The 26,211-nt window shown below is 48.8% G+C and overlaps 1 protein-coding gene and 1 long non-coding RNA gene across 4 annotated transcripts in view; both read right to left on the bottom strand.

The window, feature by feature from the left end:
- TOP1 (DNA topoisomerase I) overlaps positions 1-11,445 on the bottom strand; it is a 62,417-nt gene extending 50,972 nt beyond the window's left edge. The window contains exons 1-2 of the mRNA XM_031603146.2: positions 11,190-11,445; positions 10,661-10,685 (exon numbers count right to left, since the gene is read on the bottom strand). Coding sequence (XP_031459006.1) covers positions 10,661-10,685; positions 11,190-11,222 — 58 coding nt within the window. The 5' untranslated portion in view covers positions 11,223-11,445. The remainder of the gene's footprint in view (positions 1-10,660; positions 10,686-11,189) is intronic.
- A 449-nt stretch (positions 11,446-11,894) lies between these two features.
- On the bottom strand, positions 11,895-25,934 carry LOC116235160 (uncharacterized). 3 transcript variants are annotated; one of them, XR_016471946.1, is made up of 4 exons: positions 24,759-25,934; positions 20,597-20,659; positions 16,945-17,682; positions 11,895-16,642 (listed from the first exon to the last, which is right to left on the bottom strand). It is a non-coding gene; the product is annotated as an uncharacterized LOC116235160 (long non-coding RNA). The 3 variants fall into 3 exon arrangements; XR_004168296.2 differs by having other exon boundaries at positions 11,895-17,682; XR_004168297.2 differs by having other exon boundaries at positions 11,895-17,682; positions 24,805-25,934.
- Positions 25,935-26,211: the final 277 nt, after the last annotated feature.

Raw genomic sequence — 26,211 nt, 5'->3', positions numbered from 1 at the left:
AATAGCTTCACGACATTCTTAGCCCTCCAAAGAGGAGCAGGCAGCTTTTATTCCCCATCTGGTGGTCATTAACTCTAGAGTACAAACCTCAGACTACGTCATTATTGCTACTCCATCCCTCCATTTTGTACACGCTGCCTCTGTTGCAACGAATGGTGCTCTCGGATCTCTCTGCAGCACTCCTGCTCCCAGCTTCCCAAACTGCTAGATTCAAATAGAGAGCGCTCGTCTAACCCGTAGGTGTACCTGCTTAGGCAAGTTCAAACCAGAACCTGCCCATCCTTGTTGTTTTATCTCTCCAGTAATTGATCTTACTCACACACTGCTAGGATTCGCAAACTGGCAAGAGACATAATATGCTGTGTTGATGCTCTTCCTATTGCTCAAGGCAGTTAGCAGACACTCGCACCAGCTGGCATGCATGGTGCAAAGATGAACCTGAGAAGTGCTCGATGCCGGCACCCTGCACACACACCAGGCAGCCACTCATCTCACTGCTAGAACCCCAGCACTGGCACTAAACTAAAGAACCCAACGTGCAACATTTTAGTATCTGTGAAATAAATCAGTTCATGTGTGTGTATATATACGTATATATATATATATATATCTCAGCATTAATTGCTGAGATGCACCCTGCATCTAAAACATATTGCAACATAAGCTGCAGGAAGGTGTTTTTTTTTTTTTTGTACTTCCCATTCCTAACCACCTCAGTCCTCAGCAGGAGAGAATTCAACATAAAAAGCAGAAGCCCAGGTTGGAACTGGACCTTATTCCCAGGCAGGCAGCTCTGTGTCTATTCCTGGGGACACTCCAGCTCTGTTCATGCTGCTCCACCTCTGAGCTCAGCACAGTCCTCCCCCCACCCACTGTGCTGTCTGTTTAAGCACGATGGCCTTAGGACAGCATTACAATGTATAGAGCACAAAAGACATTAATCCCAGACACAGGGTCCACATGTAACAGAATGTCCCCCCCCAGAGCTTCCTGCCTCCAGCTTCAGAAGGGTCCATTTCTGCACTCAGCCCTTCATCTTCACACAGCCTGACACAGAGCACGGACCGCTGGCAAAGCAGCACCACACAGAACCCAGTGCTGGAATAAGAACTGTCAGCTCATTCAGCTACCGAATCCCCCAGGGACACAGCCAGCTCACGTCTGCCTTGCACCCACTGCAGGAAGACAGAGGAGGATGAGGACAGCCCTCCTACCTGGCTATGGGGCGTCAGCACCATCTCCATCTGTAAGCCATGTGACAGCCTGGCCCCTGCCATCATTTCTTCTTTTCTCCTCATAGCGGTCTGCTTGCAAACCACAAAAATAGAAGCCTGTCTCCTAGTTATGCTATTCTGACTCCAGAAATCCCTGTGTTTTGGTTAGAAGACCAAAGTTAGGAGTTTCTCAACTCTATCTCCGGTTACTTCAAAATCCACAACAGACATTTACTGTACGTCAAAGGAAAACAGATGTTTACTGTCTACTTTTTCTTCATCCTCTCCCCAAAAAGGTCTTCTTAGGCCACTTCAAACCACTTCTCCAAAACAAGAAACTGCAACCTCAGAGGAAGACAAGCAGCTGTTTTGACAGGTCTGGCCCCCGTTCAAATATTGCAATACAAGCCTTGAGCAGTAATACATTGCCATCAATAAAAAGTTCAACTAAAGTACACTGCCCTGCCCCAACACACTGATCATCTACGCCAGGCTACATACAGAGACAAAAGCTACCATGTTGTCATTCAAATAAAAAAAGTCTGCAGGAGAAAGGTGGCAAATAAAAGAAGAAGGCAGGCACCGCTAACGCTCCACAAATGTGTATTCTGCTATTACAGGAGCAATGTTAGGCAATAGATCACAGGAAGTGACAAATACCAGAAGAAATTAAAAAGCTATCTGTGCTTGGGCATTGCTCCACTCTTATTTTCTTGTCTTTTTTTTTTTTTTAAACCACAAACCACACCTCTGCTCACAGTCTAAAAAAATAATTCCTCAAGAAATGTTAACTGTTCCATTTAGATGCTGCCACACAAATCTTCCGGCTGCACCAACGTGACAGGCATTTGGACAGAGACACCATCCAACCCCATGCACTGCACACTGAGCAGGAGAGGCAGCCCAGGAACCACCGTGTGCTGGGAAAGCTCCTTGCAGTGCAGATAACAGCACTCATGCATTAGCCCAGTGGCTGTCAGACAGGATGAGCTGTACGTGGGCTTTAAACGTGAGAGCTCATATTTCATCTCTGCCCATCATTTATTCCCTCATGCTGCAGAATCCCATGCTCTTGAAACCCCAGATGCTTGCTGCAAGGATTATTATGAAGTTGCAAATCTATGACAGCAATTTCAAACTGAGCAGCAAGTGGCCAAGTCTTATTTTTTAGGAAATCTTTGAAAAATAGTATTAAAGGAGAAAAAGAGATCTTCTGAAGAATCAGAACTACAAGTTACATTGAGGATGCAAGAGCGTTTTTCTCCCAGTGCTGCACTACATGCTAAAATATTTTATGTCTGCATAAGACTCTACACTGTATCACCTAACACATACAGCCAGCATCCTTATCACAGAGCATGTCACTGAAGGACACAGATGTGTCCTAGCCAGAGGTGAGCTGTACAGACTGATCAAAATATATCACTGAAGCTACAAGAACCCTCCAAGCTGTCTCGAGGCAGAAATCCATCTCTCTTCAGTCAGCAAGATGCAGGCAGCTGCAGAACGGCTCTGCTCCAGTGCTGAGTCCCACAGATGTCCATCTGTCTTTAACAGGCAACCAGGCAGAACTAGGCAGCAGTCAGTCTCTGTTTTCTGGTGGGCACCACAAAGCCGAGTGCTCTGCAATACTCAGAAGGAAGCTACTGTCTTTATAATTCCTTAAAAAAGCCCTTCTCCCTGACGAAGGTAGGAGATAAAAATACACACATGCACTCCCACACAGCTCACAGCTGCACAAAGCATATGGTAAGCTTGTGAGGATGAACAAATACATTTGTGTCAAAAATACTGATAGAGAATTCAAGATATCAGCTGATTGGAAGCTTTGTGAGAAGCAATCTTTGGTTTTAAGAGATTGACAGGACCCTGATAACAGACTTCCCAATGGCCTGATATTGCCTCTGTTTGCCTTGCAACCATCCCAGCTCCAGAGGCTACACAGCCTTCAAACACAAGAGAGGATCTATGCACTGTGGGTGAAGACAAGGTGTTTTCCTTGATGCTGTACTGTTTGCTGAGGCTGGATGATAAGCACCCCAACCAACTCTGCTCTGCTGCCCACCTCTGAGCCTGCACTGGCCCCATCCCACTGAAATACACACTTCAGAGCTCTCCAGCCCCTGCCTGCAATGCTCCCCAGGACAGGAGGCAGACGAGCTCAGTGCTGCCGTCCTTGTGACTCCTTTGTGCTGGGAGCTGGCAGAGTCCAACTGCACAGCAGTTGTCAGTGCAAGTGAATTGTCTGAGCTGAGCCACTACAGCGACCATCTCCAAGCGAAGCTATTGGAATCTAGCTAACAGCTCAGAACAAAGGCAACTTCCCCTGGGTGAAGCAACACTATGAAATGCAGCGTTCACGGGAACTATCTGGCCCTTCCTTCTTTTTCCACACAGAAATATGCTATCCTAGTGGGCAAGAAGTCCTGAGACTATCGAAAACATCCTCACAACTCTGCAATAAAACTCCAGCAAACTTTCAGGCAATTCTTAGTCAAAGCACTGTCTACTCACCTTCCCTCACTGCAGAGCTCCTCTCTATCATTAGCAGTTATGAGGAACTAATTGCTGACGGCTCCCACTTCCCCAACAGCATCGAGAGGATCTCCCAAAGTTTTGGTTACTGCAAGGACTGGCACAGAACTACTTCCTATCACCATCCCTGCTGACATTGCAAAGCAGACTAAGGTTCAACAAAAGACTGCTTTTATCCCAAAGAAGTTTGAGAACCATCAGTGTTAAGCATTAAGCAGGTGTACGAAAAGAACAAATTTCAGGAGGGCTGATGGCAGCTCAGGCTCTTTTCTCCATTCCCAGGTCTGGAACTCTCACTGTTGATCAGCTGCAAAAGCTACATTTCAGAGCCACATTTCAATTTGAAAGAATGCTTGTAGGCTCACATTCCTAAAGCCAACAGCAACTTTCAGCTATGCTTTACACCTTACAGGGCACAGGTATACAACAGGAATGTCACCTCTTTGTCAAATCCCTTTCTGAGCACTCCTAACTTTCGCTGTGGTACCAGAAGCTGTTATTGCAGTTCACCCCTCAAGACTGTTAGTTAAAAAGCAAGCATCGAAGATGAGACCACTCCTAACTAAGTCTGATTAACTCTACTGGAAACGTTTCGTGAGCCGGGACATTATGAACAAATTTTGTGCTAAAAATTGTTAGTCCTGTAAGATGCTGGAAAGCCCCCACAACTCATTCAGCTCAACGACTTTACCCAGAAAAGCACATCAACCCTGTGTGAATCCCAGTGTTACACCAGTGAGAGCAGGAGCTCCCTGGTTACCAGAGTGAGGACAGCATCCGCTGGGAATGCTGTTTAGGATTCACTCCACTGTAGCTGTAAGTTTGTTTCCAAGCTGCAATGTTCCAGCTGTTCATCTGAAGCACAGGTCAGCAGCTATTCACACACCGCTGAAACAACAGCAAGCCCATTCCCTTCCCTGTTCTTCTTTTAAGGGGAGAAAGCATTTCAAAGTCTAATGATGATACATATTTAAACAGTGACGGTGCTAGCAGCTCAGAGCTGACAGTCATACAGGGAGAAGGCACGGCTGGGCTGAGCTGTCACCTGACGCTGCCTCACTCAAACACAGCCCCAGAAAAGCAAGGTGATAAACAGCGGTTCCACAAGCAGTATCCTCTCTCAGATTTGGAAACCTAAGACACAGACCTTTAAAGATGCAAGCGGGAGCAGAGCACACAGCGCTAGATAATATTTTGCTCTCCAGTTTCAGAGCGTGATGTTTCATATAGAACTTGGGGCAGTTTCTGTAAAACTAGCTGCCACAAAAGCAATTCAATTTAATAAGCCAGCAAATATTTCTGAATGACTGTGTCTCTTACAAGGATAGCAGAAATTTTATTAGCACAAGCAGTCTTGAAAGACAAACTGTTCCATCTTGAAAAGCCAACTCAAAAAAGTCTGCACTGATTTCTTATGCTAAATTACCCTTTCCATAAAGAATTCCCTGCATCATTAACGCCCATCCCTCCAGTCCAACAACAAAAAATATCAGGACGCCGCTGATTTTAGCGGAACTACAGTAACTTATGCTATCAGTACAAGTCTGACACAGAGTCCCTCTCTACCAGGGCAGAGACTGGTGCTACTCCAGCAGATATTACTTTAACAGGAATCCAGTGAAATCATTAACAGAGGAATCTGAGTCAATGAGATGTTAAGTACATGCTATAATTACATATTATTGCTGCTTCTGCTGACAGTGCAGCTCAGGAGGTAGGAATTCAATGATTTGTCCACCAAATATCTGAAATCACAACCATAAAAAGAAATCAGATCTGAATTTGTGTTTGACCATCTTTATTTGCTGTGTGCCCACTTTATGGAAAGCCACGTAAAAAGCCACACTTCTACATAAATGTTGGTTCCATAGTTAAAAACTTGTCACATTTTACAAAGTAAACAAAAAAGCCTTGATAGGGCATCAGAACAGATACTGCTTAATGCTGAAAGCAAAATGAAATACATCTCAAGAAAATCTGAAAGTAGGAAGCACACAGGCCATTAACCCCCAGAACACATCTTCCAGCACATTTAGATCATTCTGCTGAGTTTTAACAAAAACAGAAGTTGGCTGCAGCTAACAGGAAAGCATTCAGCTCCCCACTCCCACAAGACACCCATTAAGTTTTAACCTGAACGCTGAACGTGTCAGAACAATTAACACAACAGACCTCTGGGTCTTTGGTAAAGCCTTTCCGAAGCTATTGCTGGGAAAATAAATGCAAACAACTTATGGAGCACATGATATAAATGAAGGGCTTACCAGTGATATTTTTATTTACATTTCACAAGGTCTCCCTACAGTCTGCATTTCTGAGACGTGTCAGAAATAACCAAGTGACAGCAGCATAACCTCACTTCCTGCATCCTGAAGACTCCTTTAGCAAAGCGACGCTGTTACATTCTACAATCCTGCTAAAGATGCTGGAAACCCAAAGAAATTTTGCAAGGTCTGACATTTAAGTACTTTTAAAATCCAAAAGCTGAGTGGTTTCAGACTTCGAACCACCCCAAGCATTGTTGTGCTGTGGCAGCACTCCTTATAGCCCAGGCTCACCAACATCCCACTTTGGAAAGGAAGGCAGGGAGTGATTCAAAGCTTGTGTTGGAAGGAACAGGCTACATTCCTTAAGATTCACGTTTCCATGCATCACAAAAAAGGGAAAGGAAATTCACAGTGGAGATATCAATCTGCTTCTAAATACCACTAACTACCTTTGCACATTGGATCCCCAGCCAAACATCTGACATTTAAAAGCACCGATGACATCATGCTCCCAGGGAACTTAAAAGCCACTTTTGCCCTGAAGTACAACAGGGACAGAGCACAGGAGCTTATCTCACAGCTCCCTAACTTGGTGAGGTTTGTTTTGCTCTGCTGCTCTAGCAGCAGCACTAGGGCACCCAGCCCTCTGTCTGAAGCAGCCCTGCTCTCCTTCACAGAAGACTCTCAGCCATCCAGAAAGCACCAGTGAAACACAGAGAAGGACGGATGATTCAAGTCTCCAGCAGAGCTTCACAGCCACTGAAAAAATCCCCAGGATCTCTGCTATGCTGCTGTTCAGGTTGTCAGCATTTAAGCCATCCCCACCTTCTACGTGCCCAGCTCTATCATCAGAAAGGAAACATGAATTTAACGTGAAACACAGCATGCAGAAATTCCACAGCTTGTAAGGCAGTTGTTTGGCACCCTTGCTATTTGGATTAAGTTCCCTTCTTGCTTATTCCCTCCCTTTTGTCCCTTCACTCTGATATTCAGAGGTGCCATCCAAGCGCTCAGTTCAACATGAAACCTGCCCATTTCTGATAAGGTGCAGAAGCTGGAGTAGAAAGGCTCCCCCCCACACCCCAAACTGCTATTGAAGCAAGCCTCTCATTCAAGCACACCTGACTTCTAGAAGCCATCTCTATAATGCTGGTCAATAAAATTCCCACTTCATTCCTGTCGATACACACTAATGGTTACAAATTCAATCTTAATATCATTGGTCAAGTCAACAGAAAAGGAAAAAAACAACCACAACACTGCTCAGGGTGATGGCTTCACTTCCTACTGGAGCAGTGCTGGATGCTACAGAAGTTCTGCCTGCAGACCAACAGTCACAGCACCAGCAGCAGTTAGTGCCATTCAGGAGCTCTGGTGTGAATTTGATCATTTCGTAAACAAATAATTTTTATCTCCTGCACACCACAAACACAATATGACAACTGAAAGTCAAGATAAATTCCTTTTGGTCTCAACACTGCCCTGAGAAGAGACTTATATTTGAACTCAGTAGGAAAGCTCTTAAAAGCAAAACTAAAAATCTCCAAGCAGGTTTTGCATCTGAAGTGATACACAACTTGCCAAGTGAGAAAAAAACACCACAATTTCTTCTTGTACTCGAGTACAGAGTTGTGACTCAACGTTCACTGCTGTGAAGAAGGGGTCATTTTCAATGACCAAGCTGTACTTGGAAATGACAGTTTTAGGCTACTGTATTCCTGTATTCCTTCTTGCATGCTTGATGCTTCAGACCGTAGGATGTTACTTGCAAAAAGAAGCTCGCTGCTTCAGCACAGCACTGTTCTCAGGATGGTTTGCAAACGGCCACTCTTAGACTGAACATGGAAAATTCTTTGCAGATTGTTCCACCGCTGAAAATACAGTTAAGGTGAAAAAAATATCTTCTATGGCCAAATTAAACAGGAGGGAGAATCTGGATATTGAGATGGAATGCAATTACCCAGGTTGGAACTTGCCCAGGACACTCTTGCTTGGAGTAGCCAGAGCGATCTGGCTATTCAATGCTAAGAAATAGCCAAGAACACATATTACAAGAGACATCCTCTCTCATCCCTAATACTACCCCTCTGTCAATGAAACTGGAATGCAACACAATCCAAGAACTTCATTGCAGCCAGCACCCTCCTGAGACCTTCAATCAGCCAGCACATCACCTCCACCCGCCCTCCTTCAGCTGCAACAATTTGTGCCATCACAGCAGCACGGACACTGACCTAAATATGAGACATTTGTAACAACAGGAAGCTCTGAAGTGCCTAAGTTGCCCTGTTACTGATACACTAATCAGAAGTCACCCAAAACACTTCTTGTTAATGAAAATGTTTAGTGCTTTTAGATCCATGCTTACATTCAACATTCAGAATTAGTCAGCTCTCAGAAAAACCTCCCTTCTCCCTAAACGCAGAGGCAAGGCAGCCTGAGATGAGACTTTTGCCTCTGCTGCTAAGAGCTGTCTGACAATAACCAAAGTACAAACCAATTCTAAATATCTGGGAAATGTACTTGAGATTCCCACCACCCACTTCTGCTCTTTGCCACTAAATAGGATCAGAACAAGAACATAAAAGCTCGAGTCCCATCGCTGTGCCTAAACGAGACGTGCTATTCTCAGACTGCAGGGCAATTTCCAACACAGGAACACAGAGAGGAAAGAAGCCTCAAGCAAGCAGAGGTGACAGGTTTTCAGGAAGATCAGCCCTGGCCACAAGGCGGGGGAGGACAAGTGACTATTCAGCATTATTCCCTTACCAACACTAACAGTGTTATGTGCACCTCCCAGCACTGAAGAGGATTTGGGATTTTAGGGGCCTCTAATCAGCCACAAAGATGTTTCATGACAGCAATAAAAACAATGACAATACGAGGAAAAGAGTGCTGATGCAGTGGAAGGAATTCACTGCGTGTGTCTGAGCTACCAGAACTCAGTTCTTATATCAAGGTGTCCTTAAATTTGCACAGCAGATTCTTCCAACACACAACACGGTAGAAATCAAAACTGGAGGAGTTTTAAGTTCCAAATGACTAAGATCACTGTGAGAATAAAAGGTACATGGTGATAATGGGGGAGAAAATCCCCCCGAAGAACTTCACTGGAAAGGGTCGATATGCACCATTTCCCCTACGTAAAGCAGCACATAACTGAACTTTCCAGGGAGTTCTTTCCCCTAAATAGACATGATCCTTAGGCAAATATTTCCCAGCACAAGAATGCTACAAGCATTCAAATACACGCTGATACTGAAGTTGCTTCAGGAGTTCCTACTGCCATTCTTGGAAAACCCACTTTGTCTTTTTCTCTGCTAAAAATCATTCACAGAGCTTTGCTTCAGCATCACCATTTAAATAAAATTCAAAAGCTGTTTAAATCCTACTGCACGCTCCTACTGCACACACACAACCGCATTCCAATGAAGGGACAGGAAGAAAGGTGCACACAAAGGTAGGTTTGTAAATATTTACACATAGCAGCTTTCAGGGCACGTGGGCATCATCCAGAAATCACTATAAGAAAGCACGGAGTAAAGCAAAGATATCTTCAATTGCTTGTTTTTGTCCTCTGCCACCCCAGTGCTGAGGGCTGCTCTACCACCCCCAGCAGTGTGACAGTAACACACAGCTAGGTGACACCTGGCCCACTTCCCCCACCTGGCTCAAACCCTTTGATTTGTCACCTACCAGCACGGGGAGGAGGTTAGCATCCTAAATAAGCACCAAATGAACAAAAAAAGCAGTTGTTATCAGGCTCACTAGGGAATTAATATATATTAATAGAAGCATCATATATGTATTAATATATATGAACATGTTCATTAAAAAAAAATCAGGACTCCTACAGTGTTTCTAAACAAAATGCACACTTACAGCTGCGAACTTTTAGAAGCAATGCTGCCTACCTTTCTAAAACTGCCTATACAGCTTGCGTTGTCTTCCATTTGTTGTTTTGTTTCTCCCTAACGTGGGATTTTAATTTTAATTTAAAAGCCCCACCCAAGAAGGTAAACTTCCATCAATTAAACGGGGAGGAAAAAAACTACGAGGGATCTTAAAATGGATGCGGCAGATTCTTTGAAAAAGAGCAACATGTTGCAATCACCTTTCATTTTAGGGGAAGGGAGGGATTCCCTGAAAGGAACAGAGCGGGGAAACGAGGGAGGGGGGGGATGGGGGGGAGGCCGGCTGCGATAAAAACGGCTCCGGGGTTTATTTTAGCTAAAAACTTCGCTTTCCCCTCTGCTAATAGAGGGCTGGGGCCGGGGATCGCCGCCCGCCCCCACCGCGGAAGGCTGCACGGCGGCGGCTCGGGGAGGAGGAGAAGGAGAGAAAAGCCACAGAGAGGAGAGGAGAAAAAGAAAATGGCGCAGAGACTAAGTCCCGACCGCCGACACGGCGACTTTCCAGCGTGGAATCGGGGCCTAAAGGGAACCCCGGAGGAGCCGACGGGAGCGGATCGGGGGCCTCCGGTGCCCCCTCTGTGCGAAGAGGCGGTCGGGGGGGCGCGGGGCGGGCGGGAAGGGGGCGCTGGGGGCGGCTCGATGGGAACAATGGGGCCGGTGAGCGCGGAGCCGGGACTTAGTCTCTGGGACGCCATGTCTGCGCGGCGCGGGGCGCGCCGGGCCCACTCACCGTTGGCTCGGAAATCCGCCTCGATCTGCGGGGAGAGGAGACAGGGAGAGGCCGTGAGAAACGCCGAACACGGAGGGGGGGCCGCGTGCGGTCAGCGAGCTATTCGGGGGAAGGGGCGGCGGGCCCGGATCCCCTTCTTTTATCGCTCCTTTTTTTTTTTTTTTCCCCTCCTCTCTCCCCGGAAAATTAAATACCGAACGAGAAGGCAGCGGCACGATGCGGAACGCGGCCACGGGGGGGGAGGGAAGGGGGGCGCTGAGGCCATCGTACCACCGGGCGGGGGGGCAAAGCAAAACGAACCGGCAACCCCCCCACCCCCACCCCACGGGAAACCCCGACCCCATCCGAGCGGCACCGACCGGGGGCAGCGAGTCCCGGCGGCCGTGCCGGGCCGACTGCGATCCCCCGGCCGTGCGGGGCAGCGCCGCGGTCCGTCCCAACCCGGCGGGAGCGAAGCGAAGCGCTTCCTCAGGGCCCACCGCGACGGGAAGGGACGAAGGGCCCCGCGCCGGGCTCCCCCGGGACTCACCTGGGAGTCGTTGTGCAGCTGGTCCCCGCTCATGCCGGAGGGTGCGGGAGAGGCCGAGCGGAGCGGAGCGAAGCGGGAGGAGAGCGGAGCGGAGCAGAACTGAGCTGAAGCCGCCGGGGACGCGCGGAGCGGGGACGCGACGCAGAGCGCAGCCCCGGGCTCCTCAGCGGTTGTGTAACAGACACTAAGTCCTGGTTTCGGCGCACTGCGCAGACGCGGCGCCTTTTACCCGCGGGGCGGAGCCAAGGCACTGTTAGGCAGAACGCTGGGACGGGCGACCGGGAAACGGCAGTTGGAGTATTTGCATAGAAGCCCCGCCCCGGCGTCGCGATTCATTTGCATACAGGCCACGCCCCGATCCGTCCACTCCTCCGAACGCTGCCGACTGGCCCGCTCCCACCCGCGCGCTCGTAAAACACACGCGGTCCCGCCTCTTCCTCCTCGTCCTCCAATCGCGCAAAACGACCTTACCCCTCATTTGCATACTTAACTCCGCCCCGGCGCTCCCCTCCCCGCCTGGGAAGGAGCCCGGCGCATTGTGTAAGAAGCCGTCCCCCACTGTGCGCGAAGTGCGCATGCGCCTCACCACACCCTGCCGGCGACCGACTAAATTTGCATGGCGAGCCCCGCCTACCCACCCGCAGGCCACGCCCCCGCCCTGTTAGGGAGCATGGCGGCACCCAGGCGGCGGGGCGTCCCCTCCTCAGAGCCCTTTGTAACTGTGGTCGCAAACACTGCGGGACTTCGCGGGAGCTCCTGCCGTACAGGCAGGCAGCTGGATCTCCTTGTGTGCCGCTGGGGCCTAAGCCCAGAGGGCTAGGGGCCTAGCAGGTCTTTCGCAGCCTGGACAAACATGGTTGAGCTATGGAGCAGGGGCACGCCAGGAGCCGTGCAGGTGCTGGGGGTCAATTCGGCCTCCTCACATCCCCTGCACTGCTGTGGTGTTACGACCGTGCTTCTGCCAGTCTAGTCAGTGCAGCGCAGCCCAGGCTGGGCCATCCCCTTGTTGTTCATCTCCCTTTAGGGCAGGCTGCTGGGCTCTGACCGGCTGCTCCCTTACATGGGCTCTGTGATGGAGGAGCTCTGAGCTGTGCCGAGCCACAATCCTACAAACCCCTCACAAATGCTCTGAGGCGCAGTTTGATTTTCAGTATTTCAGAACGGTGCTGCTGCCCGTTCCCTTTGGCAGGAAATGAGCCGTGCTTGCTGCACACATCTGTCCTGCAGGGAGCCCAAGCGTGTGACCGACCTTCCGCTGTTTGTCTGTGCGATTGTGTCAGCCCGGAATGCAGAGGCTGCAGTAGCCCTGCAGAGATTGCATTGTGCGAAGTGCTGTACACATGCCCTGCATCCACATACAGCTGATGCTGAGGGGGATGCAGGTCAGATGGATTTGGGCTGATGTTAAAGTCAAGGACAAGCGATGCTGCACTGCAAATGAGAGCTTTCTGCTTTAAAAAAGGGGATCAGCCATCATGATTCTTATTCCAGCGTAAGCAGGCCTTTTATTTTTCTCTCACGAGGAAACGAAGAGTAAAAAGGAAACAAAAGCTGGATCTTCTTTCAGCTAACGTGAGGATGAATCATAAACCTTCCTACATGAACAATCCCCTGCCCCAACTTAAATCTGAAGGCATTTGCTTCCGTTCTGCAGCAGCCCTGCTGAACCGAGATCCTTTTCAGTGGACTAAATGGCAGGTTTAGTATGCGTGGCTGGTATGTGTCTCACAGGACTGCTTCCAATCTTCTTGCAGCTACCATCCTGTGCTGCAACACAGACTGTACCTTTCCTCAGCTTCTTTACACATCCTGAGCTTTGATTTGACGCTAAAATAATCCAGCGCTGCCAGGCTATCAGAAGAGATGCATCAACATGTAAGCAGAGACAGCAGCCACCTATTTGCACTGCATATTTATATCCCGTAAAGGGAAAACTCTGTCACTTTCTTGCAGTCTTCAGAAGAGGATCTGAGGACTTCCTTTCTTACCAAGAGCAGGCAAATATTTCTGAATTTAGATGTGTTTATTATGCAAACTGCTTTAGTCACTGTTAGGTTTTTAAATATAAACGTGATGCAAAGGCTGTTTCTCCTGTTGAAAGAGGTATTTGTCCTTAGCACACAGGAATGAGATGACAGTGGGCTTTGCTTTCAGAACAGTCAAAGGTTTGAGCCTGCCCTCGCTGCCGCACAGAGGTGTAGGGGCTGTATTGTATGATGTGACAGCCTGAGAACAGCCTCACACCTCCCGCTTTGGGCATCAGAAATTCCTAAAAGCCTTAAGAAGCAACAGTTTTGTGTTGGAGCTTAAATATCTTCAGGTTCCCAAGAAACCTTGCTCAGGTGGCCTTGCATGAAAAGGAGCTGCTGCAACACCCACCGTGCTGCAGCAAACTGTGATCAGAGGGAAGGATCACTCCGCCTTGTAGCAGCTGCCACCTTCAGGGGCTTTTTCAGGCACACTTCTGGGTGCAAAAGGGAGCCTCCAAACTGGCACAAGAGGCTCAGCACTGTGCTCTGCAAGACCCTGCTGACAGCCAGCCAGATGAACTCTGAATGCAAAGGGAGCTGCCCAGTCTCTAGCTCGTGTCCCAGTAAAGGCTGTGGTCTCTGCTCTCCTGCAGGGTTGGCTGTAACCTACTCTATGATGTTCCAGGAGTCTTTAGCAGGTATAACCATGAATCCTTGCCAGACTACCTGCACCCCTGGGTGCTGGGAGGCTCTGAATGGAGAAAGGACACGGCCCATATAGCTCATACTGCTGTACCACCAGCCCTTTCAACAGCAGCATCTGGCAGTGACACGGTTAAGTTGTTTGAACCCGCTTCCCTGGCAAGGTTGTATGCACCCCATCAAGATAAATAGGGAAAGATCACACTTCTGAGTGCTGTGGTCTTGCTCTGTCTCTCCCAGGGCACCCCAGGGCAGCAGTACATCACTATCAGGTTAACGTAGCCTAGGTGATTGCTTGCAAAACGAAACTGTTGGAAATTATGCGTTTAAATTAAATAATAAATCATACCAGACATAAAACCTGTAGGAAACTCTCCACTTCCTAATTCCAGTGAACTGTGAGCTTGGATTTATTCCGTGCTCTTGGGGCTTCTTGCAGTATTTAGGCTCAGGATTCTCATTTTGGCAGAGGAAGGTGAGCAGCTTTCCTCCTGTGGTTCAATATCAGAATGGGATCCCACAGCTTTCTCCAGTCAGATCTCCTGTGCGAGGATGGGATCTGCAAGTGCAGGAAATCCCCCTGCCAAACCAAGCTTGCAACTACACTGTGGCTTTCAGAGCGGATTCAGCCTCCAGTTCTGTTTTTGCCAAATGTCACCCCAAAGGGTGCACAGTGCTGTGCTTGCAGTAAGGAATGGGGACAGATTCCCATTGGGAATTGCAGCAAGAGCAGGACACCTGCCTTCTCAGGGCTCTGTAGCCAGCATGGGATTGTGATGCACAAGCCAGAACAGGAGGAAGCAAGGGCTGAGCCCTGTTACCTTCCACACTTTCCAGCATCTCATCTGGGAAAACAGGTGCCAGGCCTGGGAGCTGCAATGTGTACAGCTGCCACCATTCAGCAGCAATGTGATTCTCCATGTAGGTCACTGGCCACTACAAGAGGGAATGCTTCAGCAGGTCCTAACAGCTCAGGTTGTGGTGTTTCAGACCAAAAAAGGGGAAGTTAAAAATAAATGAGAGCCTATAGGACCCACACAGGACACAAACCCTGTGCATCCAAATCTCTGCCCTCCGTAGCCCTCTTTCCACACCACTGCCTTGCTTTTGGCATCACGTAAAGCCAACTGCATGGCATTCACTCAGTTATTCTCTTTTCTACTCAGCTTTACTATGTAATGCATTTTAAGTTGTACAATGAAGCAGACTTCATAAGGAAATATGTCTCTAGATTGATGTTTTGCTTACAATAGCTCAGGTCTCTGACCCTCTCACAGGGTTCAGCAGGAGGCACACAACATTGCCGACTCTTCCAATTTTTCCAGCAGATCCAAGATACCAGGGTTTGCTTATTCTGTTTTCTATGATGTTACTTCATAAGAATCTCAGCTTTTGTTAGAGGCAGCAGCAAGTTCCCTAGCACTCATAATTTAGGGACAACGTATTTTAAAAAGGCTTTGGATATTAAACAACTGCACTATTCCAACAAAGAGGTAACAAATGACCATTTACAAAAGAGATTTAAACCCTAAAATCCTATATTTAGAGTCTGTTGTGTTTTTTTTGGGGGGGGAGGGGGGCAGGGGGGTGGAAATCTTAGTTCATTTGTATAAAAGCTGTGGTTTGGACACTTGCACTGCTAGCCTACCATTTTTCACAGCCAGAAACCTGTGTGCTGTATTCCAGCTCAGTGTATCCTGTAAGCCTGTTGTCACTAGAGCAAAGTGACACTTGTCTGAAATAGGAACAGTCAGATATATGGCTCCCTGCTCACTCTTCATTAGAGTAACCTGCTCCAAACATTCATACCTACTCATACTGTTGAATGCTTTGAAACAAAATCATCTTGAAAGCTGTTTTCCACTGTAATAAACCACAGCAGTTATTCACAGTTTAAGATGTAAGATGGGGCCAAACAAAGCAGAACCAGCAGATAATGCTGTAAATAGGAGCTTGCAGTGGTTTCCTTCTCCAGGCCACCTTTGCCTCCCTGCTCCCAGCAAATAAAAGCTATGAGAAACCCATAAGCAGCGCCTTGCTGCAGCCAGTCCTGGTGTAAGTGCCCAAAGCAGTGCCTTGGATATGCAGCTTTCTTCACCACACTTTTCTTGGCAGCTCCAGAGCACACCACAAAAGTCACCAGGGCATAACGTGGTGAGTGTGGGAGGCAATGGGGTGGCTCTTTTTCAGTGCTGTATTGCAAGTGTAACTGAGATAGGGAACCATTTCATATCATCTCTGTCCCTGGAATGAGTTTCTCACGAATTCAGACTAGCCAGTTTCACTTCTTTTTCTCCCTCAGCTATTTTTTGTTGCAGTTTCTCACGTAGTGGCACAATGCTGTGATGCAGATTCCTGACAGTGCAAGGAAAGAGTCCAAACACTTCTATTCATATCACAACTGCTATTAAAACTACTCCCAGCTAAATTTGGTACCCACAGTTAATAAATGGTTCTCCACCACGGTACAGTGAGATAATATTTCCCCTGTCTGTAGTGTTTTCCATCCAAAGGATGGAAGAATCCCCATTTCGGGAAAGAAACTGCTCACTTGGAGTGCTTCCATTTCTGGAGCCACACCACGCGGAGAATGCTGGGCTGAGCTCCAGGAGGTCTGAGCAGCCAAAACCCATCCAAAAAATCAGTGGGAGTGCTGATGCTCATAGCCGTGCCCCAGAGCCCACTCTGCTGCACCAGGAGTGATTTGAAATGTGGCCTTGGAAAGCTTTGCTCCAGCCAGCTTCCAGAGCTGGAAGTTCACAGAGCCTCCTGGAAGGATCCCTGCAACAGACACCGAAGTGGATACGATCACAGACTCACCTTCCTCATGCCCAGATGCACTTCTCCAACCCAGATTTCCTTTCTGCACTCTCCTGCCCTGCATCCGTGATCCTCCTGCTCCAGGATCCTCCTGCCATTTGCAACCCACTGATGTGCAATTGGCCTTTTACCCACAGCTTGTGCCAAAGATGGTCTTTGGGACAGCACAAGTCCAGCCACTAGCTTAGCCCAAAGAATTCAAATCCCAAAGGATACCCTTTCTCAGGCAGCCCTGTAGTTGCTTTATTAGCCTCACTACTCACCAAATTGTTGCTTCTCCATGGTGACAGTGGATGGGATGGCAAGACTGCCATAGTCCACCAGTCCTTGAGCATCTCAGCACCCTCTGCTCCCCACGGCAGCTCTGAGGGTTTTGCTGTGCCATATCTCAACAGCAAACAGGATGCCTACCCCTTATCCTTAGAGCTGCAATCCCCACTGTGCTTCAACTCCTCACCCCACAACTGCTACTCGCAGACCCTCCCTAACAGCACAGGTGATGGGGTGAGAAATGCAGGTGTGGGACACCAGCTAGAGTGATTTAAAGGAGCCAGGGCGTTTAACATTATTAGCCTGATTAATAGCACCAGTTTGCTGCCCAGCTGTGGATTACTGATGCAACATTGCAGAGGAACGTGGGGACTACAAGCTGTCACCTGGGGCTGAAAGGAGCTGGGGAAGCCTTGCACTGCCCTGCAGTCAGGCCGAGGCTGCAACTGCTGTGCAATCCAGCGTGCTGCTATTGCAGCTTTTGACTGACTCTAAATCAGAATTTAAGGACCACTGTTGGAGTGATTCTGGCCCAATGCACACATTTTATCAAAATAGATAGCTCCACGTGTCTACATCACTCTTTCAAAGTTTACTTAACTTGATTTTAGCTGGAAGGCAATCATTTCCTAGAATAGCTTGCATTGCTAACATCATCACACAGCCACCAAACCCCAAAGTGATCAGGAAATCCTCCATGGCCACAAGTGGAAACAACTGCCTCCGAGTGACTGTGCCAGGGAAGAGGTGAAGAAGTTAATTATAAGGAAACAGTAACAAACCTCACATCACCAACAAAAATAATCATGGACTGGTTTTAAAAATAATGAGATTTTTATCAGACTAATATTTGGTGTTGCTTATTTGTATTATTTTTAAAATGAGTTGTCACCTGTGGTAGGTTTTAGATTCATAAACTCCTTAGGCCCTTCTGGAGCAGTAATATGTATTTGCATGTTCTACAAAGGTTTGCATAAGAGAAATGCAAGGTAACTGTTGCTGACACCAAGGGTTTCCCAGCCCCTGTCAGAAATCCACATCCCACGGATAGAGACTGGATTTAAAATAATAAACATAATTTTCTTTTTGAATCCCAATGTCCTGAAGGTGCTCTTTATTATGATTTTTATGATGAGGAGGAATAGAAACACAGAGGCAATCTGCTTGATATAGCTGCTCTGATTTAACACAGTAGCAAATCAGTGTAATTAGATCAGTGATTAGACCTTATGTGAGCACACCTTCATGCCAGGGGAGGCTTAAACCACTGGGAATTACTCTGGTAGGTCAGAAAAAATCAGATGCTGACATCTGGACCCAGAGCACCGCCAGCCAGAGAGCGAGCATCACAGAAGGGCACGGACCAACTCAGCAGTGGGATCATCCATGAGATCTGGCCTTGGATCTGCGTCATCTATGTCCATATGTCCACTTATACAGAAGCACACCACAGACATAAATCATCATGGCTGTAGGGAACTCTGATGCTATGGAGATGGCACAGAACTGCGGGTAAGGAGCTGTCTGAATTGTTTCTTAATTTACTTTAAGCTGACTGATGATGAGGAGGATGCAGAGGGCACTCAGCCCTGGTGTTTTGGGATCATCCCCTTCCGCCCTCCTGCACAACCACATCCACTGCCCAAAGCCCACCATGTCCCCAGGTCCTGCAGCACTTGGGCTCACCCTGCTCTGCTCCAACTGCACCAGCAGCTCTGGAGTTACTTCTCATTTGCACCTCATCTGGCCTCATTTTTGTGCTCCTTTGTACCAAATGGCAGCCACATGCCTGAGATCCAATTATTTTCACTACCATTATAAAAGCTAATAAACTTCAGAATGCCTCCAGCCGCTCTGTTGGTGCCTCTGTGCAGTCACTGGGGCAAGAAGCAGCCGTGCCATCAGCGCATGCAGCTGATACAGGCACCCTGGGGGCAGTCAGGATGTGCTCATATTGTTTAAGACCATGCAGTGCAATTGCTTGGCCAGTAATTTAAATATAATGTGGCTGAATAGCACCAGCCCAAATTGTCACAAGCAGGGGAGCAGAGGGGCAGGTCTGTTTCCAGAGATGTTTTCTGCTTCGGCCAGGGGAGGATATTTGCTGGCTTCTGAATCCATCCAGGTGTTTTTGCCCTTTTTCTTTTAGTATACTCCTATTTTAGGCAGGATTCTCCCTCCAGAATGAATCACATGACTTCTTGCCCTGTGGGTGTGCTTTCAGAGCCTGGTGTTCTTCCCTGAGCCTGAGCAGTTCCTGTTGAGCTGAGCCCATTTCCAGGCAGTGCAGAGGATGGAGATATTTCTGGATGGCGCTTTGTGCATCATTTCCCTGTGATACAAACTGCACTGAGGCAGAAGGTGGTGGCTCTGGGAGGCTGAAGTGGACCAGGACAATGATGTGGAAGCGATGGGATGGTCCAACCATGCTGTCCTTCATGCTGCAGCCACATCCCATGCTCCACATCTCAAGGCTGCTGCCTCTTCCTTGCGGCTACACTGTGACGGTCACAGTCACCAACAAAAGCTGGAGGTGCCCCAATACAAATGCAGCCGGCTGGAAACCTGCAGCCCTTGTGCCCTGACCTCTGGGGCCCCCAGACTGCCATTAGCATTGGATTTGTGCTGGAAGGGTCCTAAAGCTGCTGCCCGATGGATAGGAGCAGCAAATATCTGGATTGCAACAGTGCCAGATGTGCTCAGGAGCATGGTGTGGAGGGGTAAGCAGCTCTAGCTCAGCTCTAAGCCTTTGGGACCTGAGCTATCAGCAGTCCTCTGTCTGCAGGGACCTCAGCTCACAGCCAGCTCAGCTCTCTCCAAGTTGAGGCTCCAAGTTGAGGAGCGCCAAGTGCCCATCAGTGGCTGCAATGGCTCCTTCTTGCCATGGGTGCAGACAAGGCACCAGGACTCGTGAGAGCCAGGATGTGTGCAGAGCACAGCACTGAGCGTGCAGAGTGCCAGGATCAAGGAGCAGGTGCAGAACAGCACTGCAGGTCCTGTCTGCTCACCAAAGTCCCACAGAGCAGATTTGTGGCATCCCATTGCTGAAATCTCCCTTGCTTGGAGCTGAGAGCACGTTTGGATTTTCTTGCGTTCAGCCCAATCATTTTTAGAATTCAGAACTTGCGACCTTTATTTATTTATTTCTTTTTACATTTCATTCATCTTGGTGGATGAAAATAGCCTACACAGTTTCAATTCTCTTTTTTTTTTTTTTTTTTTTTTTTTTTTTTTCTGAATCAGTTTCATTCTCAGATGTTTTCTTTGTGCAGAAAATAAATGTGCCTCTAGCTGAAGTGCTCTGCCTTGCTTCAACAGCAGTGGGGGAGCATGGCCCAAAGATGTGTTACACCTCTGTGCCATGACCACAGATCCTGCCTGTGTGCCCCGGCTGTCAAAACATGATAAATGGAATGGGCTAATTCCTGCGAGCACTGAATGTACGAGTAGAGGATTTGTAGTCAGCTGCATGCAGGGAGCTGCCCTGTGCACAGGATGGGGCAGCAACCCCAGCTATGGAGCCCAAATCTCTGCTTCCCACCCCATTCCAAGGGCGCATGCAGAGCTCACAAAGCTTCCAACCAAAATGTAAAGACTGAGTGATATCACCATTTGGTTAAAAATATACCTGCAGTGGTTACATACCTTGATGTGCACGTGTGCAAAGACAACAGAACACCTTTCAATGCACGGCTGCATCTCTGTAATCTGTAATGGGAATCAAGCTTTTTACTCCTTGCATTTGAAACGTCACCCAGAGGATGACAGCATTACTGCTATTAATGTAAGTGCACACTGTGATCTTTTCCCACTACCACACGTGTGGGTGCTGGAGCTGATCCCCCCCACCTCTCAGGGACTGCTATCCACATTCCTCTGCCCTGTGGACTCCCTGGGGCAACAGGGAGCTGGGCATCCTCCACCTGCACAGATCCGTTTGTCCACTTGGGCTCTAAAATGATCTTTGCAAGTTCCTACCGAGCGCAGTGATTGATTTAGTGATGATCAGTTGCTAAGTAGCTTGGAGAAGTTTCTACTGCAAAATATCCTCGTTCCTACTGAGTTTGGAGTAATGCTGTTCTGGTTCTCTCTTGTTGGGTACTGAACAAACATGGGATGGGACAGCAGCCCTGAAAGCTGAGCTATAGCCTGATTTCCTAGGAGACCTCCCTGCACCCAAAACACTTGTGGCAGCAACAAGCAGCCACCATGTGAACAACACATGTGGTGTAGGTGCAGTGGTTATTGCACAAGAAGGACCTTCTTGGAATCCAACTCTTGGATTTTTGCCAGGGCAGTGCTCTTCTGTGAGGATAACAAACAGAAGCTCACAGGGGGCTGTGTCAGGTCATGCACCATCTGCTGTCCTGTTCTTGGCTCCAGCAGGACTGAAGGGCTCCTCCTCAGCCCATCAGCTCCTGATGATGGTCAGCACATGGCACTGCCCTCATCTGTCCCAGCGCTGTTTGAGCAGAGCAGAGCTACAAGAGCCAGAGCCCACAGAGCCACAGGGAGATATGGACAATGGATGGTGGCAAATGAAATGCCAGTGTCCTGCATGGAGGCAGGAGGTGACAGCTCCATAGCAGTGCAGCCACACACCCAAACACGCAGCCCCAGAGCTCTTCCTGCCCATAGTGGGGGGATGGGCCAGGCAGGGAGAGGTGGGACACCACAAAAGGGGCTGTCCTGATCTGCACATAGACCTAACACACCTCCAAAGGCCATGGCTTTCCCATGGAGCCTCTTTCATAGAAACACTGAGGTTGGAAAAGACCTCTAAGATCATCTAATCCAGCAGTTCACTCACCACTAATATCGCCTGCTTCCTGCACACACAGGATCTCTCTGTACCATTCCCCTCACCATAAATCAGCCCCACCATAGTTCCACTCCTGACTTCTCAGCTTCAAACCCTTCGGGGCAAAACTATAACAACCCTCCCCATCACCTCAGGCCCCGGACACCAACATCATTCTCCTTAAGCATGTGTTAAAGATGCTATATAAAAATAAAGGGCATATTTTTTGATGACATAGGCTCCTAGTCTTCAAATGTGATTGATAAAGGAGGCATCTAGCATTGCTTTTGCTAACTGATGAGAAAAGTTCTTTGTTCTGCAGTCTCCCCTATGTGTTACTGGTGACAGTTGTTGTTGCTGAGTGCTGCAGGGGTTTCAGTGCTCTCTTACAGACACCACTGGATAAATTTTGCAGCGTTTAGTCATGGTGGATTTCAGTTATAGAATCATTAAGGTTGGGAAAGACCATGAAGATCACCAAGTCCAACCCCAGCCCATCCCACCATGCCCACTGACCACGTCCCTCAGTGCCACATCCCCATGGCAGCCTGTGCCACTGCATCACCACCCTTTCAGAGAAGAAATATCTCCTAATACCCAACCTGAACCTCTTCTGGCACAGCTTGAAGCTATTCCCTCTCATCCTATCCATTTGAGAGGTGCCATTTCTCTGCTCCAGACCCCGTGGATGTTTCATAACAGCCCCAGCAGGAATTCCACCATATCAATGCCACACCAGCAGCAATCCAAGCGTATTCAGCAAGATTATTTTCCCCACACAATTCTTCCAACAAAGAGGGAAGTGTGAGATTCAGCTTTAAAAAGGTTGAATTTTCATCACATATTTGAAACAGATTAGTAAAGTCAGCTCTGCTGCAGTGGTTCCACAAAGGGAATTTCCCTTCAAATCACCATGGACCTCATAGATCCACAGGATCTGGAGACCTTCCAAAACTTCATTGCATCATAGAATCATTTGAGTTGGAAGGCCCCTTAAAGGCCACCTGGTCCAACCCCAATGCAGTGCACAGGGACACCCACAGCTCCATCAGTGCTCACAGCCCCGTCCAGCCTGACCTTGGGTACCTGCAGGGATGGGGCACCACCACCTCTTTGGGCAACCTGTGCCAGTGCACCATCCTTATTGTAAAGAACCTTTTTCTTTATATCCAGTCTAAATCTCCTCTCTTGTAGTTTGAAACCTCATCCTGCCGATGAAGCTGTGACAGAACTGAGGCTGGAAGCGGCACTGGGGGGGACTTCCCTATCGTGACGGAGATTGATCAGCGTACAAACCCGGCTGGGGGAACCGCGGGACGGGGACGGAATGGGAACCGAGTCTTCGGCTCCTACCGAGCGGTGGATGGCAGACATCCCCGAGCGGGAGGAGAAGCGGCTGCAGCGCCGAGCTCCATCTCGCGGTGTGCGCCCAGACTGCGGGCACCGGGCTGTGCTGCTGCGTGCACGGAGCTGGGACCGCTGCACGGAGCGTGCATTGCTGCGCACAGAGAGCACGACCGCACAGAGCACGCACACTCCGTGCACTGCTGCACACGATTTCTGCCGTCCTAAGGTTGCACGAACTATGCTGCACATCGCCGTGCCTGCTGTAGGTATGGCACGCTGCTGTGCTGACTGCACGCTGCTCTGTGGTCCGGACCTCAGGTTGCAATAGGGGCTGCACTATTTTTTGAGGCCCCATCCATCATCCAGACACATCTCCTTTTTCCACTTGGGCTTCGGGCACCGGGGAAGCGCCTGCTCTGCCTGTAACTGCAGGAATCATCCTGCAGCATTTGAACAAATCTGCAATGGCAGAAAAGTCCCTCAGGACCACTGTGCAGCACCCAACACCTCCGTGCTGCTGCAGACAGGGCTGGTGCAGGCAGAGCCTCTCCCTTCCCTTTCCATACACATGAGTAATACCGTGGCAAAAACCTGTAACGGGTTGATAAAAAAATAATCCAACACCTCAGCTCAGCTCTGCCAGAGGGGCACAATCCCTCAGTTACACCTCCACCTTCTTTCCCGCAGCGCTTTGACCCCTATCCTTCTCTAGCCTCAGAGCTGCTGCTTGAGATTCCGCATTCCCTTCGTTTTAAACAGATCTCTGATGTCGTCATCCCTCGGGACACAGCGGTGGGAATCCCAAAAGCGAGGCCCGTTGGCGGCGAAGCCCTTTGCTCGGAGCGGCGCTGCGGCCGCCCAGGAGATGGCACTGCGGCTCCGCGCACGGAACGGCCCGCGAGCGGCGGTCCGCAGCCCTGACCTGATCGAGGAGCTGAGAGGCTTCTGAAAATCAACTTCCTTCCCCTTCCCCTTCCCCTTCCCCTTCCCCTTCCCCTTCCCCTTCCCCTTCCCCTTCCCCTTCCCCTTCCCCTTCCCCTTCCCCTTCCCCTTCCCCTTCCCCTTCCCCTTCCCCTTCCTTTCCCTTCCCCCTCTCCCCTCCCTGCCCCCGTCCCATCTCCCTCTCCTCTCCTCTCCTCTCCTCTCCTCTCCTCTCCTCTCCTCTCCTCTCCTCTCCTCTCCTCTCCTCTCCTCTCCTCTCCTCTCCTCTCCTCTCCTCTCCTCTCCTCTCCTCTCCTCTCCTCTCCTCTCCTCTCCTCTCCTCTCCTCTCCTCTCCTCTCCTCTCCTCTCCTCTCCTCTCCTCTCCCTCTCTTCTCTTTTGCTCACTCCTCAAATGTTACACTGAGAATTTGCCACTCAGATCTCAGCATCCTTCAGGAACTGACCCCATCTGGGTGACATTCCTGAAAGCTCCCTGTGTGGGAATGGAGCTGGCACTGCACCCTGAGCACAGCTGCTGTCCTGGCTCAGCACATCTGTGACACAGGAAGATGGGACCACTTTCCCCCCAACCCCAGGGGCCTGTGCAGCTCTGCCCTGCTCACCCCTCCAAGCTCTAGAGAAGGAGAGCAAACCAACTCACCTCTCCCCTCCTACCCTTGAATCTGTTTGGTGTCAATGATGCCCCTAAGTGCTTAATTCCCCCATAAACAACGAACCTGTCCCTTTTTGCTCCTCCAGGGTGAACTCTGATTTTTGCTTTACCTGCAGCCACACTCCTTGCACTACAGTGCTGGTGCTGATAAGCCACACCACAACATTTCCAAGCAAGGATAGTCTGCATCATTTCCACCTTGCTTTTAAACTACTGCCTGTGTAATAACTTCATTATTCACTGCTGCTTTGAGTGCTCTCTCCTGGTCAGAGATGCTGCTGCTGATGCACTGATTACTCTCCATCCACCCATGTGCCCTCCTCTCCACACTCGTGTTCCAGGATGAAGTCACAGAGTGTTTGGCCTCCTGCAATGCACTGTGACGTGCCGCTGCTTTGTGCTGCAGGCTGCTGCCACTCTGTGCCTGCATTCCCTTAGGTAAGGAGGCTGTTCTCACAGCACAGACACAGGGAAAAAATAGAGTAAGCCATCAGCAGAGGCTTAGTTTGAGATCTCACAGATGTCCAAATAAAATAAGATGCTCTGTCCCAAAGAATGTATGTGCTGCACCTACCTTTCAGGATAGAAAGAATGAGATTAAGACAAGAGCAGAATCTGTTGCTGGCAGAGCTGGGAGCAGGGCCTGGTGGTGATAGGAAATGACCAACTGATGCTGCATTTACATGAGCTTCTTAATTACAGGGATCAATCAATACCAAACAGTCACATGATCTATGATCTATATTTATGCCAGACTGAAAACCAAGGGAGCTCAGATCCAGAGTGTCCGTCATGGACCTCATCCAGTGGTGGATGAAAAAGAAAAAACCCTTTAAAACAATGGGATTTATCCTCCACACGTGCATCTGTGGGCAAACGCCAAGGTGAGAAATTTAGAGAGTGGTTCTGGTTCAGACCAAAATGCTGCAGAACTGATTTTAGGAAGGGAAAAATGCCACTAAAGCTGAGCAGCACTCTGTGTCTCACATTGTGCTGCCAAAATGCCATTGGGCTCTGCAGAGTCTCTTAGGGAAGGACCCCAAATCACAGTCCGTGCAGTGCAGGGCTCTGGCAGTGCCAGCACTGTGGCGATGCACTTTGTAACCACAGCTTTGCCAGTGCTGGAAACGTGAGCAATGGATTTGTTTCCTCCGTGTGCAATTTCATGTCTGGCCCTGAAATCAGACAAATGACGCCATCTGCTTACCTTAATCAAGGCATCTTGTTATGGGCTGGTCCTGAAAGCTAGGACTAAACACACTGCACTGTGGCATTATTTATGACTTGCACTGACACTGCATCACTCCGTTATCCATACTTATAGAAAAAGACCCACTGTAAGTATAATTAGTTAATAAATCACCATGAGTGATAAACAGAATGATGGATGCAGGTTTCAGTTGATCACTTTTTTATTAAGGAGAGATAAATCAGCATCATATTGTTGCTGTAAACCTTTCAAATTGGTCAAAAAAAATCTCGCCATGCTGAAACGCAGCAAGGAGGTGATTAACATG

Source organism: Phasianus colchicus, chromosome 17, assembly GCF_987193195.1.
Source record: "Phasianus colchicus chromosome 17, bPhaCol1.hap1.1, whole genome shotgun sequence".
Classification (NCBI taxonomy): domain Eukaryota; kingdom Metazoa; phylum Chordata; class Aves; order Galliformes; family Phasianidae; genus Phasianus; species Phasianus colchicus.
This window is presented reverse-complemented; position numbering and strand designations above follow the sequence as displayed.